General features: G+C 44.9%; 1 protein-coding gene across 3 annotated transcripts; it reads left to right on the plus strand.

Annotated features, from left to right (window-relative positions):
- Nucleotides 1–1,710: 1,710 nt before the first annotated feature.
- LOC129860210 (uncharacterized) lies at nt 1,711–6,343 on the plus strand. Of its 3 annotated transcripts, none has more exons than XR_008760314.1 (3): nt 1,711–1,862; nt 2,668–3,481; nt 3,862–6,343. XR_008760314.1 is itself a non-coding variant. In XM_055930600.1 (3 exons), the coding sequence occupies exons 1-3, from the start codon at nt 2,003–2,005 to the stop codon at nt 3,876–3,878; spliced, it is 834 nt and encodes a 277-aa protein (XP_055786575.1). In that variant the 5' UTR covers nt 1,825–2,002; the 3' UTR covers nt 3,879–6,343. The 3 variants fall into 3 exon arrangements, 1 of the variants encoding a protein (XP_055786575.1); XR_008760313.1 differs by having other exon boundaries at nt 1,823–2,324; XM_055930600.1 differs by having other exon boundaries at nt 1,825–2,005.
- The last annotated feature ends 7,019 nt before the right edge of the window (nt 6,344–13,362 follow it).

Below are 13,362 nucleotides of genomic sequence, written 5' to 3' on the forward strand. Positions count from 1 at the left end.
GCTCTGTACTGGTGGTGCCCCGATCCCGCAGCTGAATCAACTTTAGGAGACGGTCCTGGCGCTTGCTGGACTTTCTTGGGCACTCTGAAACCTTCTTATCAACAATTGAACCGCTCTCCTTGAAGTTCTTGATGATCCGATAAATGGTTGATTTAGGTGCAAACTTACTGGCAGCAATATCCTTGCCTGTGAAGCCCTTTTTGTGCAAAGCAATGATGACGGCACGTGTTTCCTTGCAGGTAACCATGGTTGACAAAGGAAGAACAATGATTCCAAGCACCACCCTCCTTTTGAAGCTTCCAGTCTGTTATTCGAACTCAATCAGCATGACAGAGTGTTCTCCAGCCTTGTCCTCGTCAACACTCACACTTGTGTTAGCGAGAGAATCACTGACATGATGTCAGCTTGTCTGTTTGTGGCAGGGCTGAAATGCAGTGGAAATGTTTTTTGGGGATTCAGTTCATTTGCATGGCAAAGAGGGACTTTGCAATTAATTGCAATTCATCTGATCACTCTTCATAACATTCTGGAGTATATGCAAATTGTCATCATAAAAACTGAGGGAGCAGACTTGGTGAAAATTTATATTTGTGTAATTCTCAAAACTTCTGGCCACGACTGTACACACAATACCCCACAATGAGAAAGCAAAAACAGGGTTTTAGAATTTTTTAAACGGAAATATCACATTTTCCTACCCTTTACTCAGTACTTTGTTGAAGCACTTTTGGCAGCGATTACAGCATCGAGTTCTCTTGGGCATGACATTACAAGCTTGGCACACATGTATTTAGGGAGTTTTTCCCCCATTCTTCTCTGCAGATCCTCTAAAGCTCTGTCAGGTTGAAAGGGGAGTGTTGCTGCACAGCTATTATCGGCCAGCTCTAGCAAGCGTTTTGGTGGTTCCAAACTTCTTCCATTTAAGAATGATGGAAGTCACTGTGTTCTTGGAGACCTTCAATGCTGCAAAAAAAATGTGGTACCCTTCCCCAGATCTGTGCCTCCACACAATCCTGTCAATCCCTACGGCTATTTCCTTCAACCTCATGGCTTAGTTTTTGCTCTGACATGCACTGTCAACTGTGGGACCTTATATAGACAGGTGTGTGCCTTTCCAAATCATATCCAATCAATTGAATTTACCACAGGTGGACTCCAATCAAGTTGTAGAAACATCTCAAGGATGATCTATGGAAACAGTATGCACCAGAGCTCAATTTCGAGTCTCATAGAAAAGGGTCTGAATACTTATGTAAATAAGTTATTTATGTTGAATCTTTTAAATAATTAAACAAAAACTGTTGTCACTTTGGCATTATGGGGTATTGTGTGTAGATTGCAGAAGGAAAACGTTTATTTAATCAATTTTAGAATAGCGCTGTAACGTAACAAAATGTGGGGGAAAATCAAGGGGTCTGAATACTTTCCAAATGCACTGTAGCTAATTTAGAAAAACGGGATTGTCTTTTTCTCCCCTTTTAAACATTACAAATAACAATGGAAATCAACAACTCTGTCTGTTGTCGTATGTTTCTTTCTAGTAAGTATTTCCCATCCTGGAGTCTGAGACCTTGTGGAAATCTGTGGTAGAGAAGAAGAATGTATGACAATTTGGACACTATGTTATCCTATAGTAGTTATCATCATGCTTTCCATAGTTTAAGCTATGGCTAGCTAGGCCTTGCTAACTAGTTATTGTGTTATCCAGCTAGCTATAAAATTGCATGCTAACACGAAAGATTTGTATAACTAAAACAAGATAGACCATAGCCTGTTTTTCCGATGGGGGACTTTTATTATGAAGGCAAACCGTAAATTATACTATTGTGGATCATCGTTAATGTGGCTAGCTTCACACAAAGGTGAGTCCAGCTAGCTAGCGAGTAGCGACCATAACATAGCTATTTGCCAGTTTATTTTAGGTAATTTAGCTACAGTGGATAGTCAAGGTCAGAAAACTATCTAGCGTGCTAGCTAATCCACACAAAACTCAACATACTACATGGTAAATATATTCTGTACAATGTGCTATGGTAACCTGTTAGCTAGCTAGCTAGCCTAGTTGGTAGGCCTAACATTAACGCTTCGAACACACCGACTGTGTCTTTGCATCACTGCTGCATAACATTTTGCGCAGCTAGGCAACTATACTGATGCAGGTACCTTTTGCAAATGGTCGCATGCCGTTGGACACATGGAGGAGAGAATCATTTTCGCAGTATCCTCAAAACCGTGTCTTTTTGACACAACTGCTGACAGCTACAGGGACATAAACACAAAAAATGCTGCTTGGAGACAAGTGTTCACGATAGTAGGATTGCCAGGTCAGTTTAGTGGTGAGCTTGTGATAGATGTGGCTAGTTAGCGTTAGCTAGCTAGCTAACCTAGCCAATGAGGTGTGTGTGTATGTGAAAGAAATAGTCAAATAAATTATGCTAGTTACTACCCCTGATAACTTTACCAAATAATCATGTTTGAAAGAGTGTGAGTGTGTATGCTAGATAAATAGTAATAGAAATGGTAGATACTACTGTACCCCTGATAATTTGGTCAGATAACCGTGTGTGTGTGTCTATGTGTACAGTAGGTGACATGTCCATGATAGCTATCTAATAACTATAGTTATGCTAGGTAATGGTTTGGCTTATCATGTTCATGTCTATGTAGAAGAAGACTAGGAGGAAGTGGAGAGGACTCAGGGACAGGTCTGGGTCAGCATCTTCAGGCCAGCAGCCTTGGCGCTTCTGCCACATTCTGTCTTTTCTGGATCCATGTATTGTGCCTAGGGCAACGAGTGGCAATTTTACAGCCACACCCTCTACTACGTCATCCACAATTGTTGTCGCCACCGGTGCATCAAGACCCTCAACGTCACCTACAAGTGCGACCATCACCTCCACCGGTGGAGTGAGACCCTCTACAACATCATCCACGAGTATGACCACCACCGGTGCAGTGAGACCCTCTACAACATCATCCACGAGTATGACCACCACCGGTGCAGTGAGACCCTCTACAACATCATCCACGAGTATGACCACCACCGGTGCAGTGAGACCCTCTACAACATCATCCACGAGTATGACCACCACCGGTGCAGCCATGGAAGATGATGAAATGGAGGAAGCACCTCTGGATCTAGGACCACCTGAGATTATTATGAACCTCACGGAAGTGACCACTGAGGACCTCGTTGAACAGGATGTGGCCGTGGAGAGAAACAGAGAGAGAAACGAAGAGGAACAATGTCACACCAGGCGTCATCGGAGGTACCAGACCCCAGATCCACTCAACTCATTTCAGCAGAGGCTCCTCCAAGCCGTCGAGAGGGATGCAGCCCAACCTGATGCTCACAGGAAGGAGGATGAAGAGACCCTCTTTGCCATGAACCTGGTGCCAACACTGAAGAGGCTGCCTCAGCAAAGACAAGCAGCAGTCAAGGTTAAAATGTATCAGCTGCTTTTCCAAGCCGAATTCAATGGTACGTTTTTTTCTCTCCACATCACAGGTAGTGTCATAAGTGTGCGACAGTGAAGTAAAGTAGGTAGTTTTTACAGTATAGTCATGTAGGTTAGTTGGTATTTCAGATCAAAGGATTAATATGAGGTAAATGTATAGCTGTTGTATCTGGGTTAGAAAATATCCTAAAACGGTTTGCTGTCGAAATATCTGTCATTCATCTTTTGATCTGAAATACAAATTCCATGAGTAAACAGCAAGTATTACCAACTTTACCACACTGTTCCTATATTTATGCCACTAACTACACTATACAAGCAGTATTTAGTTAACATAAATCTCACCTTTTATGGTGTCATATTATGTTAAGCTTGTATGTGTTGTTTTTCTCTTCCCTTTCAGAAATGGAGTCAATTTAGCCGACCAGCTCACAGGAAGGACAGGAAGAGGAGAGGAAGGACAGGAAGAGGAAGGACAGGAAAGACAGGAAGAGGAGAGGAAGGACATGAAGAGGAGAGGAAGGACAGGAAGAGGACAGGAAGAGGAAGGACAGGAAGAGGAGAGGAAGGACAGGAAGAGGAAGGACAGGAAAGACAGGAAGAGGAGAGGAAGGACAGGAAGAGGAGAGGAAGGACAGGAAGAGGAGAGGAAGAGGAAGGACAGGAAGAGGAAGGACAGGAAGAGGAGAGGAAGGACAGGAAGAGGAAGGACAGGAAGAGGAGAGGAAGGACAGGAAAGACAGGAAGAGGAGAGGAAGGACATGAGGAGAGGAAGGACAGGAAGAGGACAGGAAGAGGAAGGACAGGAAGAGGAGAGACAGGAAGAGGAAGGACAGGAAAGACAGGAAGAGGAGAGGAAGGACATGAAGAGGAGAGGAAGGACAGGAAGAGGAGAGGAAAAGGACAGGAAGAGGAGAGGAAGGACAGGAAGAGGAAGGACAGGAAAGACAGGGAGAGGAAGGACAGGAAGAGGAGAGGTAGGACAGGAAGAGGAGAGGAAGGACAGGAAGAGGAAGGACAGGAAAGACAGGAAGAGGAGAGGAAGCACAGGAAGAGGAAGGACAGGAGTCCTTCTTGTCTGGGCGTTGTTTTGGCCTCCCTCATTGTACCTTTCCTTTCACACACGTCAGTTCTGTTTAAATTCAGTCAATTCATAAAGTCATTTGTTTATAAAGTCTTAGGATACCATTCATTATTAGTGTTACATAGATTTCTGAATTGAAACTCATACGGAGTTTTCACAGATGCTCTTGGTGTCTTACGAGACTAAAGGTCAATATATTTATTTCATTTAAAACCACTTGAAAACCAGAGTGTTGAAACTTTTAGTGAAGTTATGTTCCATCGACTGGTCCATGACGTCCAGGAGCCATTTGTTTGTTTAGCTGTGTTATGGCTACATATTATTTCCTTTTTTTCAGAGACAGAGACACACACACACCACTTCATACCTCAGATATCCAGTGCCCTGCCCTCTCTCTCTTTATGGCCATGTCTGAAGTTCCCCTACTACGTCTAGGCTTTATGAGTAGTCCCTTTAATGGTCTGCAGTTGTGCCAAAAATACATGCTCTTGTTGTTTGTTCTCTTACAGATTACACGCTACACATAAAAAAATTTAATATTTTTATTTTAAAAAGCACGCACACACACCACTTTCAATAGTATTATTTTTACAACACACATACCTGTCATGTTCTTTCCTGTACTTGAATACTTATTAAATTATGTTTTCATAGTCAGTTTCAGTTGTTTATTAATATCTCATTTAGACTTAATCTGCTTATTTCTTTCCTACACCTTTGCTGATCTAAGACAAGATGAAAGTAAAAACACATTCTCTTCCTAATTAGTTTATTTTCCACCTGTATTTTGCCAGGCCAGTGAACATGGTGGTAAACTGTACTATTTGTATGGACCCTAGGTTACCCTTTCCCTTTGTTATCATACTAACTATGTCGTGTAACCTTAATTAGTGCTCCTGCTCACCTGATATACCATGCCAGGTGTGTATAATACTGACGTTAATGGGAGAGGGAAGGTTAAGGTGTGGTCTTTACTCCCAAATTTCACTTAAATATAGCTTCCAAATGAAGAGAGACATAAAGTAATCTGGGGGAAAAAATGCAATTTTATGGACAACGGTGGATGGTTCTTAAAATAACCTTTGTGTTATGGGGCTCTTAAAAGAGCCGTTTCACTCCACGGCAGTATATACCTGCTGGCGATGAGAAGTAGGTGGTCAGCTTCTCCCTCACCTGGAGTGCCTGTCTGGGGGCGTTGTTGGCACCTGCCCTGGTGACATCAGGAAGGTGACCATTTGGCGTGCCCATCTCCATCCGGAGCGGCTCCTGGAATGACCTCCGCAGGTAGTTGTGGAGAACACATGTGGCCTTCACGCAGGCAGCGACATTTGAGGGGCTGAGACCAAGCACTCTCCGATACGTTCTCCATCGGGCTGCCAAAATCCCAAAGGCACATTCAACAACTAACATTCAACAATTAAGGACTTAATGATGAAATGCCTATGTATGTTATGCTGTGAATTGGAACATGAAATATGTGTCTCTTGTAGATTATTCTGACGTTTTTCATATGATGTACCCAATGACTAATGAAAACTTGCTATGTCCTCATTGAGATTATACAGAAGTGTTCAATACGCCTTATTTATACACTTTTGTAATATTTATGAAATGCATATTGTTATATTTGGTAGCACTTATTTGTTTTTTCCTTTGCCTCCAACCCCCTTCGATATGTAGAAAGGATGTGGGTGGGGCCAGATCTACATAAGGGTGCAACTTTCAAAAAATCCCAAAAGCTCTGACGAAGGCCGTGTGGCCGATACGTAAAGCTTATTAAATATCGGTGATACTATCAAGAGCAGTGTGCGGTTTCCTTTTTCCTTCTTCACATTCAACAACTAACCTTGCCCTGGACAGTCGTTTGTTAAAGATCCTTACAAGCTTTGGCAATGGCAGCTGGCGTCCAGCGTAGGGCCTCATGAGATTGGGTCTTAAAGGGAAGGCCTCATCGTCGACGAAGATGTGGGGAACAGGTCCCAGGTCTTCAGCCCCAGGGAGTGATGCAGGTGGTGGAATATCCAGGGCGCCATCCTGAAGTGCCTGGCCAAAGGCAGAGTCCCGGAGGGTCCCGCCATCACTTCCCTTGCCGTAAGCACCAACATCGACAACACGGAAACAGTAGATGGCATCTACTACAGCCAAGAGTACAACTGAATATGGACCCTTGTGGTTGTAGAATTGCGAACCTGAGCAGGGTGGAGCCTGGATTACTACATGTTTCAATGGAGCCAAGACAGTTGGGGAAATTCCACCTCTCCAGGAACTCGGCAGCGATGGCCCTCCAGTCTTCCTCCTTGGGGACAGGCATGTATTCACCAACCAGACAGTCCCAAATGACTTGTGCCACAGAGGGGACAATGCCTGCCACCGTGGACCGTCCAACTCGGAAGATGAATCCTATGGTCCTGTAGGAGTCCCCTGTCGCCAAGAATCTAAAATATATTTCAAAATAATGATCCATATTGTGTATAACTTGAATTCCACCCACATATTATATCTACTCATATAGCTACCTCATTACTGTTTATTATGCTCTACTAATTATATTGTAATACTCATCAACCATCATTAACAATGCCTTGAAACAGTACAATTCAGTCTATGACTATATCAATAAACTGTAGTCCAGGCCAACTCTACTCTTAGAAAGAATGGTACTATCTACTTAAAAGGGTTATCTGGCTGTCCCCATAGGAGATCCCTTTTAGGTTCCAGGTAGTACCCATTTTGGTTCCAAGTAGAACCCTATTGGGTTCCATGTATTAAGTATTATACCTGGAACCAAAAATGGTTATCCTATGGGGAAAGCAGAAGGACACTTTTGGAACCTTTTTCTCTAAGAGTGTATGTGAGTCCAATAAGAATGTAATGAATGACTGTAACTGTCTTGAACAACAATGGGTCCTGGAGAAGACTAGCCTACCTTCATCAGGGCAGAAGGCACCTTTCTTTTCGTTTGGTAACATTGCATAATTAAAAAAGGATTATAAACCAACTTTGGGAAAAGTTATAGTCCCAATGAACATTCTGTAAAAGTACATCTGATGTCAAATAGGGACTATTAACTAGAGCCCTTTAGCTAGCTAGGTTGCACATAGAAACAATGTATCAAATATCAATAAATTATGGTATCAAAGGCTTTAAAAATGTACTAGAATGTAGCTTACCGGAGACAAATCGCCAGGCGTTCAACTGGGCTGATGGACTCCCGGTAGTTGGTATCCATCCGGGTGATCCTGGCTCCAACCATCTGGAGCAGGTGATCGAACTGGCTTCGGTCCAGACAAAAGTAACTTCGGAATTACTCTCCAAACAGTCGAAGCTCTTGAATTAGACGGTGGAACTCCCCTGCCTGCTTTCGGGACTTGAACCATCTCTGGACCCACACAGACCTGCGCTTTCGGCGGGGCTGGTCCCGGCCCAACAGCGCGATCAAGACCACCTTCCTCAACGTTGGTCTTATTGTTGAAAGAGCCTACTCTGCTATCTTGACTATTTATTATTGCATTTCGCTCCAAAACTGCATTTTGGAGGGAAATTATATTATAGGCTGTCACAATTAATTTGTGGATGTCATTGAATAAATAATATACTTGGCAAAAATAAATAAATAAAAAATGTAAAGAAATTATGCAATCAAACTGTTTTTATGTAATCCCACATTTCTATTGAATATGTGTGCAAAAAAAAAATCTACATTCATATTTTGCGACTTTCTGTCAAGTCTAGCATACAATTTGAGAACGCACTGCAACTGTCTGTCTAAAGACACAAAAGACAATAATACAAGAAACAACACTTCTATTGCCTCTCCCTCTACGATACGCACTTCCGGGTTGGAGCGAGTAGTTGCATTCCGCTTTGCTCCACAGGTAGTATAACATTTCATTTCATTACAGTACAACAGTTTGATTTGTTTGATCTTAGCTGGCTACATAGCCGTCTTTGTATCCAAGATAATTGTGTAGTCTAGAGTAATTGTCGAGGTTACCTAGCCAGTTAGAGGTTACCTAGCCAGCTACACTTTCAAACAAATTCAACAACGCAGCCACTGCTAGCTAGCCTATTTCACCAGCCAGCAGTACTACATCATTTTAGTCAATAAGATTTTTTGCAACGTAAGCTTAACTTTCTGAACATTCGAGACGTGTAGTTCACTTGTCATTCCAATCTCCTTTGCATTAGCGTAGCCTCTTCTGTAGCCTGTCAACTATGTGTCTGTCTATCCCTGTTCTCTCCTCTCTGCACAGACCATACAAACGCTTCACACCGCGTGGCCGCTGCTACTCTAACCTGGTGGTCCCAGCGCGCACGACCCACGTGGAGTTCCAGGTCTCAGGCAGCCTCTGGAACTGCCGATCTGCGGCCAACAAGGCAGAGTTCATCTCAGCCTATGCTTCCCTCCAGTCCCTCGACTTCTTGGCACTGACGGAAACATGGATTAGCACTGATAACACTGCTACTCCTACTGCTCTCTCTTCGTCCGCCCACGTGTTCTCGCACACCCCGAGAGCTTCTGGTCAGCGGGGTGGTGGCACTGGGATCCTCATCTCTCCCAAGTGGACATTCTCTCTTTCTCCCCTGACCCATCTGTCTATCGCCTCCTTTGAATTCCATGCTGTCACAGTTACCAGCCCTTTCAAGCTTAACATCCTTATCATTTATCGCCCTCCAGGTTCCCTTGGAGAGTTCATCAATGAGCTTGACGCCCTGATAAGTTCCTTTCCTGAGGATGGCTCACCTCTCACAGTTCTGGGTGACTTTAACCTCCCCATGTGTACCTTTGACTCATTCCTCTCTGCCTCCTTCTTTCCACTCCTCTCCTCTTTTGACCTCACCCTCTCACCTTCCCCCCCTACTCACAAGGCAGGCAATACGCTTGACCTCATCTTTACTAGATGCTGTTCTTCCACTAATCTCATTGCAACTCCCCTCCAAGTCTCCGACCACTACCTTGTATCCTTTTCCCTCTCGCTCTCATCCAACACTTCCCACACTGCCCCTACTCGGATGGTATCGCGCCGTCCCAACCTTCGCTCTCTCTTCCCCGCTACTCTCTCCTCTTCCATCCTATCATCTCTTCCCTCTGCTCAAACCTTCTCCAACCTATCTCCTGATTCTGCCTCCTCAACCCTCCTCTCCTCCCTTTCTGCATCCTTTGACTCTCTATGTCCCCTATCCTCCAGGCCGGCTCGGTCCTCCCCTCCTGCTCCGTGGCTCGACGACTCATTGCGAGCTCACAGAACAGGGCTCCGGGCAGCCGAGCGGAAATGGAGGAAAACTCGCCTCCCTGCGGACCTGGCATCCTTTCACTCCCTCCTCTCTACATTCTCCTCTTCTGTCTCTGCTGCTAAAGCCAATTTCTACCACTCTAAATTCCAAGCATCTGCCTCTAACCCTAGGAAGCTCTTTGCCACCTTCTCCTCCCTCCTGAATCCTCCTCCCCCTCCTCCCCCCTCCTCCCTCTCTGCTGATGACTTCGTCAACCATTTTGAAAAGAAGGTCGACGACATCCGATCCTCGTTTGCTAAGTCAAACGACACCGCTGGTTCTGCTCACACTGCCCTACCCTGTGCTTTGACCTCTTTCTCCCCTCTCTCTCCAGATGAAATCTCGCGTCTTGTGACGGCCGGCCGCCCAACAACCTGCCCGCTTGACCCTATCCCCTCCTCTCTTCTCCAGACCATTTCCGGAGACCTTCTCCCTTACCTCATCTCGCTCATCAACTCATCCTTGACCGCTGGCTACGTCCCTTCCGTCTTCAAGAGAGCGAGAGTTGCACCCCTTCTGAAAAAACCTACACTCGATCCCTCCGATGTCAACAACTACAGACCAGTATCCCTTCTTTCTTTTTTCTCCAAAACTCTTGAACGTGCCGTCCTTGGCCAGCTCTCCTGCTATCTCTCTCAGAATGACCTTCTTGATCCAAATCAGTCAGGTTTCAAGACTAGTCATTCAACTGAGACTGCTCTTCTCTGTGTCACGGAGGCGCTCCGCACTGCTAAAGCTCTCTCTCCTCTGCTCTCATCCTTCTAGACCTATCGGCTGCCTTTGATACTGTGAACCATCAGATCCTCCTCTCCACCCTCTCCGAGCTGGGCATCTCCGGCGCGGCCCACGCTTGGATTGTGTCCTACCTGACAGGTCGCTCCTACCAGGTGGCGTGGCGAGAATCTGTCTCCGCACCACGTGCTCTCACCACTGGTGTCCCCCAGGGCTCTGTTCTAGGCCCTCTCCTATTCTCGCTATACACCAAGTCACTTGGCTCTGTCATATCCTCACATGGTCTCTCCTATCATTGCTATGCAGACGACACACAATTAATCTTCTCCTTTCCCCCCTCTGATAACCAGGTGGTGAATCGCATCTCTGCATGTCTGGCAGACATATCAGTGTGGATGACGGATCACCACCTCAAGCTGAACCTCGGCAAGACGGAGCTGCTCTTCCTCCCGGGGAAGGACTGCCCGTTCCATGATCTCGCCATCACGGTTGACAACTCCATTGTGTCCTCCTCCCAGAGTGCTAAGAACCTTGGCGTGATCCTGGACAACACCCTGTCGTTCTCAACTAACATCAAGGCGGTGACCCGTTCCTGTAGGTTCATGCTCTACAACATTCGCAGAGTACGACCCTGCCTCACGCAGGAAGCGGCGCAGGTCCTAATCCAGGCACTTGTCATCTCCCGTCTGGATTACTGCAACTCGCTGTTGGCTGGGCTCCCTGCCTGTGCCATTAAACCCCTACAACTCATCCAGAACGCCGCAGCCCGTCTGGTGTTCAACTTTCCCAAGTTCTCTCACGTCACCCCGCTCCTCCGCTCTCTCCACTGGCTTCCAGTTGAAGCTCGCATCCGCTACAAGACCATGGTGCTTGCCTACGGAGCTGTGAGGGGAACGGCACCTCCGTACCTTCAGGCTCTGATCAGGCCCTACACCCAAACAAGGGCACTGCGTTCATCCACCTCTGGCCTGCTCGCCTCCCTACCTCTGAGGAAGTACAGTTCCCGCTCAGCCCAGTCAAAACTGTTCGCTGCTCTGGCACCCCAATGGTGGAACAAACTCCCTCACGACGCCAGGTCAGCGGAGTCAATCACCACCTTCCGGAGACACCTGAAACCCCACCTCTTTAAGGAATACCTAGGATAGGATAAAGTAATCCTTCTAACTTCCCCCCCCCCCCCCTTAAAAGAGTTAGATGCACTATTGTAAAGTGGTTGTTCCACTGGATATCATAAGGTGAATGCACCAATTTGTAAGTCGCTCTGGATAAGAGCGTCTGCTAAATGACTTAAATGTAAATGTAATGTAATGTCTGTGCAACGCTGCAAGGCAAATGCAGCGTTCCATTGGAAATGAATGTACTTCTAAAGTGTCGAAACGCAAAACACAGTCGGTGTGTTCAAAGCGTTACGCCAGCTAACGTTTGCTACCTTGTTAGTTACGTTTGCTACAGTTATGCCTCTTCAGTTAGCTAGCTAGCCAACAATTTGCTAGGTAGCTGCCAAATGCTAGCTAGCTAGTTATCTAACGTCCTATGCTAAATCGTCCAGCAGGATTCATGTATTCCCAAAAGGAAACGAAACAAATTGCATGGAAAACGCACCTTTCTCTCTCCCGTCTTGACGTTTTAATCTTGTCTATAACACTTTTTTTCTTTCGCGGCAATCTATCATGTCCAGATTTTGCACGCTGACCTTCTCGACCCCTGTTCTAAAGACAATCATGTACGTTTTACTCAATACATTTTCCCTGACACCCAAAAGTACTCATTACAGTTCGAATGCTTAGCAGGACAGGAAAATGGCCCAATTCACACAGTTACCAAGAGAACAACTCGGGTCATCCCTACCTCCTCTGACCTGGTGGACTTACTAAACATAAATGCTTTGTTTGTAAATTATGTCTGAATGTTGGAGTGTGTCCATTGGCTATGCATAATATTTTTTAATTGTGCCATCTGGTTTGCTTAATATAAGGAATCTGAAATTATTAATGCATTGACTTTTGCAACTTAAGTATATTTAAAACCAAATACTTTTACTCAAGGAGCATTTTACTGGGTGACTTCCTATTAAGGTATATTTACTTTTACTCAAGTATGACAACTGGGTACTTTTTCCTTCACTGGCTATTGGTTCACTGTAATTACAAGTAAGTACCCTTCAAGATAGACTTCATTATCACCGGCCAAATCCTGTGTAACACCTAGTAATTACATTGTACTTGTGTAGATATTAAATATACTCTGTGGTGTACTAGTGTATTTGTTCTCCCACTTGGATGTAATTTCCACACGCTTTAAATGGAGGGCCAGATTGTCAGGGTGGGTAATGTACTGTATAGGTACACATGAATTACTCCTAAAGATACACTTAATTTTAACTGGCTAAATCCTGTGTAAGGAATAGAAATTACATTGTATTTAGCCAAACATTACATGTGCTTTGAACGTTTCTTATTCCTCATCTGGGATGAGACTTGTATTATATTTGTTTTCGGAAACTCAACCAAGTTAACCTAGATCGTACGCTTTATTTTGGGGGCTAGTGCTAGCAACAGCATTGACTGTAGATGTATTTTGAACAGTGCACATTAATGTTTAAGTAATTACATTTTTTATTTTACCAGGGAAGTTGACTGAGAACACATCCTCATTTACAGCAACAACCTGGGGAATAGTTACAGGGAAGAGGAGGGGGGGATGAATGAGCCTGGAAGCTGGGGATGATTAGATGGCCATGATGGTATGAGGGTCAGAATGAGAACTTAGCCAGGACTCCGGGGTTAACACACATGCTCTTACGATAAGTAAGAG

This window comes from Salvelinus fontinalis, chromosome 7, assembly GCF_029448725.1.
Source record: "Salvelinus fontinalis isolate EN_2023a chromosome 7, ASM2944872v1, whole genome shotgun sequence".
NCBI classification, from domain to species: Eukaryota; Metazoa; Chordata; class Actinopteri; order Salmoniformes; family Salmonidae; genus Salvelinus; species Salvelinus fontinalis.